Genomic DNA, 6,916 nt, shown 5'->3' on the forward strand with positions numbered 1-6,916 from the left:
GGTGCATCACTGCTTTAAGCTAAATGCTAATGACAGCAGAAAAACACACTCACAGTGACCAATGTGAGTGTGAGGTCACTTGTTGACATTTGACATATAACTTCCTGTCTGCTCACAAGTAAAATACAGCTAAGGTCATGGTCTCAATAGTTTTGCAAAACATCTTGATAAGAAAAAATGAATCATTAGAGCTGTCACAATTGTCTTGAGAGCAAACTAAATGTGATCTCTGATCTTCATGACCCTTCTGGTTAGTACCTAGCTGCTCATTTAGTTAAAAATCCAACAGGTCAATCTCAGCTAAAGGATCATAAATGGGATTTAGTGTCAGGAACTGGACCTGGCAGTGCAGCTTTAACAAAACTGACCAACTCACAGAGGTGTGTGGTTCCTTATCATCATCTTCTGCTTATTCGTTTTACAGTCGTAGGGAGGTTTTGAGACTATCCCAACTGTCATAGGGTAAGAGGGAGGGTACACCCTCGACGAGTCACCAATCTCCTCATCTGCATCCATGGATGGAGTTCATCCATTCATCATCAGTAACTCAGCTTGCTTCATCCATCCTACGGTGAATTTAGAATCGCCAGTTAACCTAACGTCATGCATGTCTTTGGACTGTGGGAAGAAGCCAATGTACCTTGAAAGAATTACACAAACGGGGAGAAAATTCAAACTCAACATAGAAAGCCCAGCCTGGAGTTGAGCCCCGGACCTTCTTGCTGTGAAATGACCGTGCTAACCACCATCATGTCACCCTCTTTAACGCCATAATATTAAAAATCAAGCCTAAAAGAAAGCATTGATCCTTAAGGCAAAAGCAATCCTTTTAAGCAAAGTCATGAAGAAGTCAAACTATAGTAACTTATTCAGATTATGACTCAGTTGTCCACATATAAGCCTAAAAATCTGGCCTTTAAATAGGAAAAATTAAGAGCATTACATAAAGGAGCAAATAAGGTTTTATAATACATATAAACATATAATTTATGAAACTCCTGCACTGTTCTAAAATACAATGCTGATTCAGTCTATTTGTTCCCCAGAGACTTGCAGCCAGGAGGACTAACGACATCTTACTTACAGAGCTGTGTTCTGACTCATTTCTTCTAACTACCTCATGGATTAATGTCTCCACTGACTTAATTACATAATGAGACACAAAAACTGCAAGCCTCAGGTTGGCTTCTGCAGGTTTTAAATGAAAAGGGCAAAGCTGTAGATACCTCCGCTGGCGGCCTGAAAAACCTACGAGCACACGTCGACTCTGCTGGATCAGTTTGTCCTCATCAAAGGTCTCGCTGCGCTAAAAATTTGAGTGTGCAAACCTCGCCGTCACCATCTTGAAGTGAAAGATGCTTCAGCGCGACGCTAAGCAGTTTAATCAGATCGGTTAAACCGAGATTAGATCATCACTCGTTTTTTCAACGAGCTTTAAATCAGGAAGAAAGGAAGGACAGACGTGTCTCAAGCTCCAGTCAGAAAACATGTGTTGGATATTTTAAAGGCATGTGCAGTGTAAAAATAGTTTTCTGATGGAAACAATGGGAGGATGGTCCTGTTACTGGATTTGGGGAGCAGAAGGTCAGGGATTCAAGGTGAGAGAGGGACATGACAATTTGACAAAGATAAGAGGTGACTATTAAAAACAGACTTCCTCAAAAAGATGAATCAGAAGTGCCGCACATACACAAACACACTCAGGCTTGAGCTCGGATCTTCTAACCAACAGCGAGAAAGCAGATCATGATTTTTTTGGTAATTACCGGTCTGGCGCTGGAGATTCTTGCAGTTGCAGGTGTAGGTAAGTGGATTATGCAATTTTCTATACTTACGTCCAAAATAAGCAGGTATGTCTACTATAAAAACGTTTTTACTGTGATTAAAAGCAACGTGAAATTTAATGGTCAAGCTGCCAAAAGCATTACTGTAGTTTTTACATAAATCTAAAGAAAAACTCAGATAAGTGCAGTTTTTGGGTACTATGTGGATTTATACACATTTAATGCTCTGGTGAGTTTTTAAGCAGATTAGCAGTGTTACTGGAAAACCAAGCACAGAGCAATAAACAATGTCGGGCTTTGGCCACACAAGAAGTTGTTAGAGTGATCAGGTCATTCTTGTTTTGTCCACATTAATAAAATATCACTAGCTGTAACCTTTAACAAAAAAAAAAAGTGATATGAAAGAGAGTAAGTTTGTGCACTGTTGCTCTTCATCTTCATTTGTACAGACAAGATCAGGTCAGACGTGGCTCCATATTCTCCCCAAAGCCTTATTAAGTTATTCATGCCCCATCTGGAAGATTTAATGCTCCCATTAGCATACATCCGCATGAGTCAGCTATGTCCTTTGCCCCTTCTGTGCTGTTGGAGCCGGGCACATTTGGTCAGTCGTACGTCTCTCAGAAATGGCCATTAATGCTGTCAGAAGACTCAGACTGCGGATTGATCTGTCTGCTTTTACTTGAGCAGCGTGGTGACAAGATGTACTGTCCATTAGTTGGCGGAGGCCTATATGGTCACAAAATTAGACAAATAGCACAGTCTGCACTGCACTGTATGTGTTTGCCTTCACGTCTCTGGTGAGCTTCGTTCTGTCAGGTGTCGCACACAAAGCACTTCCATGATCTGTCTGCTTATTCAGCCCTGCGAATACTGTCTGTTAAACCCTTCTTTTCCTCTCATTGCCCACTCCCTCATGCTGTCACCTTTTGCTTTATGTCTGCCCCTTAATTACACTGTTAAAAAGGGCATGAAGAAGGGAAATACTATTGATCGTTTTCCTGCACTTTGTTTATTCTCCCTGTTCAGTCGCTCTCTCTTGATTCTGCTGGCAGTAGTGAAAAGAGTCACCACTGACAGAACTCATTGGCTAAAGAGGCCTTTGAGGACAGCTTGTTGGCTTTTAGTCCAATTAAGGTGTTTCCATCTATCTGGCCAATCCAAAGCTTTCATGGTAACAAATGGTCAAGTGGGAAAAGTACCTAATGGTGTTAACTTGAATTCAAATATACAATAGAGCGCGCACCAAAGCCTCTTTCTGAGCCTTTATATGCCAAACTTCTTTCTCAATGATTCATCATTTACAGTTTAAATGATTTATATTAAACACATTTATCTTACTTTTTAAGGATCTAATCATGTGGTGCTTATTTTCTCCCTTCCCACCACCCCGCCTCAGTCTTGGACCCCTGCTCTGCGTACATCAGCTTGAACGAACCGTGGAGGAACACAGACTACCACGTCAACCAGTCATCCGGCGTGCCCCTGTGTGACAGCCACGTCTCCGGTGAATGGTATCGCTTCACAGGCATGGCCGGGGATGCCATGCCCACCTTCTGCATCTCCGAGAATCACTGTGGCACACACGCCCCCATTTGGCTCAATGGCAGCCACCCAAAGCTCCATGAGGGCATCATCACCCTGCCTGTCTGCGCCAGCTTCAGCAACAACTGCTGCCAGTGGAACGCCAGCGTGGATGTGAAGGCCTGTCCTGGAGGATACTTTGTGTACCGCCTGCCAAGGCCGTCAGTCTGCTTCCATGTGTACTGTGGCCGTGAGTGAGCACGTCGGATGTGACATCTGTTGGTTCGTGAGATGCTTTTTTCAGTAGCCTGACTTTGTTGTTTTTGTGTGTTGCAAAGATTTCTACGATATTTGCGATGAGGCCGACTGCACGGGTCCCACGTGTCCGCAGTCTGACTGCCGCTGCGCCCCTGGAAATGTCCTGGGACCAGACGGACAAACATGCCTGGGTGAGACATGCAGAGAGGGAGGAAGTGGAGGAGACAGATAAGTTGTGCAACAGACAGAGATAAGCGAGGGAACACGGAAGACAGATAGGCTGGAAACGTTTCGTGGAAAACAACAAGAAAAATCAATCCAGCTGGATTTGCAGTCGGTTCACCCAACTGTTTTATTTTCTAATTAAGCTGTTCCTATGTTATTCCTCATTTACCCAACGTAATATCCAGTGGCAAGTAGGGTGACGATTGCTGCTCTATGTATTTATATCACCTATAGCACGATCATTTGTACAAGACATTCATTCACAAAGAGATTGGTATACCAAGGTATAAAGTATACAAATATGAATATATTAATATTTAAGTCTTGTCTTGTGTGTTGGTTCACTCATATCCCCAAATCGTTCAACTGGTAATCTTTCTCTTAACTATTTTCACTGTTCATTACTTATTTTTAATGAGCCTATCACAACGTCTTTAGAATATTAACATTAAAATAAAGCTTATTTTATTTTAAGGAGCAGAGCCTGATTTAAAAAAGCAACAGAAGCAATCAAACATTTTAAAATACTGATTTATGGTATACGCTCAAGGTGAGCATCTGCAGGTGTACGTGTGTGTGTTTGTGTGTGTGGCATACCGGGGCTTAATGATGGTTGACAGGCATGCTAGGGCAGCCTGGCCAGTTTGAAATTTACCATAATCTCATTATTCATCCATCTACCAAATCTGCCAGTCCTCACCTCAGTAATTACGTTCTCATTTCTTCATTTTGGCTCACTCTTTCTTCGCTGTCTTGCACTCTCACTTTTGTTTCACCGCACACTTTTATTTCATCCATCATTATTTCTTTACTGGGCCTCTCAGGATTATAAATGCAGGTTTAAAGTCCTTTAAAGTTGATGTATCATTCCTAAGTGGATGGCCTCAAGGTGATACACTCCACTCTACCCATCTGCTGCTCAGTTATTTAAAACGAAACTCATCTGATATTAATATCTGAACCTGTGTGTGTGTGCTCAGATGTGAACGAATGCGATCAGGGCAACGGTGGCTGTGCAGAGGTATGCGTGAACACCAAAGGCTCTTGGCGCTGTGAGTGCGGACGAGGCCGTGTGCTGGATGAGGATGGACGCACCTGTAGAGGTACAAGCACAGGCGTGCATTTATGTGTATTTGTTGTACAGAGATGAGTAAACTGGACACACACACACACACCTCCAAATACTCTCCTGTTCTCTGTGTTGAAGAGATAGCAGGCTGTCATGTTAACAATGGAGGCTGCAGTCATGGCTGCTCCGCTCTGCTGGACCCCTATCAGTGCCACTGTCCCAGAGGGCTGGAGCTGGGAGAGGACAAGCGCACGTGTCAAGGTGCGTGTGTGAGTGAGAAAAAAAGGTAGATATCAGTGATAGGTAATCAATCGGGCAAAAAAAGAAGCAGCCGTGAAGATACATGTTTGGATTTATCTCATCTGATTTTTCAGCAGAGATATGAGGTGAGTGCATTTCTTCAGGTTTATTATTACTGTTGTCAGGGACGATCTATAATCACATTTGAAGAGAATAACATGATTGGCCTTTTCTAGAGAGCCTTTTTTGAGAATCAAGAAAAATTGTCTGTTGTCTGTTTGTTTTTTTTGTTTTTTTGTCATTTATGAAAGAAAACATTTTTATTATGGTTTATTGAGCAGATTAAGTTTTTGATTAACAGTTCACTAGATAATAAATCAAGAAAAAAATGTTCTTTTAAGTCAGAATGCAAAAACATTCACCTGTAAACATTATTTTATTCTTGATTTATTTCTCAGTGATCAAGCACTAATGTTGTCAAAAGAGTACAAACAAAATCAAGGCTTTTGGATTTAAATCCATTGAACAACAGTTTGCGAAAACATAAAAGGAATGATGCTGATATTCACAGTGGGGGAGCTGGAGCCAGCAATACTTTGTTTATGGAAATAAGATGTAATTGCCAAAACTGACAATTTGTTTCTTTTCCTTGCGCAACACATAAAAAACAACAGCACGGCATCACATGTTCAGAAATTTCCAGCAAGAAAGTGATAAATCAGTAGAAACTACTAAGAAAAGATAAGCGGCCACTAGTGGTAGAATGAAGCAGTGTCTTGGGGCGGCTGTGGCTCAGGAGATAGAGCTGGTCGTCTACATATTGGAAGGTCAGTAGTTCGATGGCTCATCCTGGCTCCTGTAGTTGCTCCTTGTTTTTCTGCTGATAGAACTCGGCAGCTTGCTTTTACTGGTTTCTGTATCATTACTTCTCACCACAGGGCATCATACTGTGTGATGTGGCAAATGTTGTTGTATAATAATCACAAAACTGTGAGATCATTTTAAGCAGCTTTTTGTTGTTTTATCCATGTAATAGTTGGCGATTTCTGTTTTATAGCGTTATAAAGAATCTGTGATATCTTTGACTCCCCCCTCTGCAGTTCCTGTCCAGTGTGATTCCAGCTCTATTACAGTATCAGTTCCTAAGGACCTTGTAGGCGGCCTGGAGCTCTTTCTCTCCAACTCATCTTGTCGGGGTGTCTCCAATGGCACACACATCAACCTCAACTTCAGCCTCAAGACATGTGGCACAGTAGTTGAGGTCAGAGGAACTGGGGTGGAATTTTTGATAGAATGTGCCCTGGGTTAAATATGTAAGCCTAAGGCTTTGAAAAATGAGCAGTGCACTTTAATATGGGTTGCTCAAGCTTGTTACTAACTGAAAAACCCATTAATGTAATATAAATGTTCGCTCTCAGGTGACAGCTAATAAGATTGTAGGGACCAACCTGGTGACAGGTCTCCCAAGGAGCAGCCCAGGAAGCAGCGGGGACTTAATAGTCCGCACCGGCAAGTTGGTGCTCCCAGTTACCTGTGAGTTCCCCAGGGAATATCAGGTTTCAGACGGATACCAGGCAAGCCAGCGCAACTCAGCCCTAGAGCTGGAGGGCCACAGTGAGGGGGTCTTCACTTTCTCCCTAGAGCTTTTTAAGGATGCCCAGTTTTCAGAGGCCTACCGCACCCCACCCCAGCTCCGCCTGCATGACTTCCTCTTCTTTGGGGTTGAGCCTAAGGAGAGAGTGGATGGTCTCTCTTCCCTGGTGGAGAGCTGCTTTGCTACACCGGGGCCCAAAGCTGACCAGGCCCTCAAGTACTA

The 6,916-nt window shown here is 42.7% G+C and overlaps 1 protein-coding gene across 1 annotated transcript in view; it reads left to right on the top strand.

The window, feature by feature from the left end:
• Window positions 1–1,695: 1,695 nt before the first annotated feature.
• Window positions 1,696–6,916, top strand: part of oit3 (oncoprotein induced transcript 3) — a 6,848-nt gene continuing 1,627 nt past the window's right edge. Inside the window, exons 1-7 of the mRNA XM_005737049.1 lie at window positions 1,696–1,804; window positions 3,184–3,558; window positions 3,647–3,757; window positions 4,772–4,894; window positions 4,999–5,121; window positions 6,201–6,361; window positions 6,519–6,916. Coding sequence (XP_005737106.1) covers window positions 1,747–1,804; window positions 3,184–3,558; window positions 3,647–3,757; window positions 4,772–4,894; window positions 4,999–5,121; window positions 6,201–6,361; window positions 6,519–6,916 — 1,349 coding nt within the window. The 5' untranslated portion in view covers window positions 1,696–1,746. The remainder of the gene's footprint in view (window positions 1,805–3,183; window positions 3,559–3,646; window positions 3,758–4,771; window positions 4,895–4,998; window positions 5,122–6,200; window positions 6,362–6,518) is intronic.

This window comes from Pundamilia nyererei, unplaced genomic scaffold (genome assembly GCF_000239375.1).
Source record: "Pundamilia nyererei isolate P.nyererei 1_Seehausen unplaced genomic scaffold, PunNye1.0 scaffold00073, whole genome shotgun sequence".
In the NCBI taxonomy this organism is placed as follows: Eukaryota; Metazoa; Chordata; class Actinopteri; order Cichliformes; family Cichlidae; genus Pundamilia; species Pundamilia nyererei.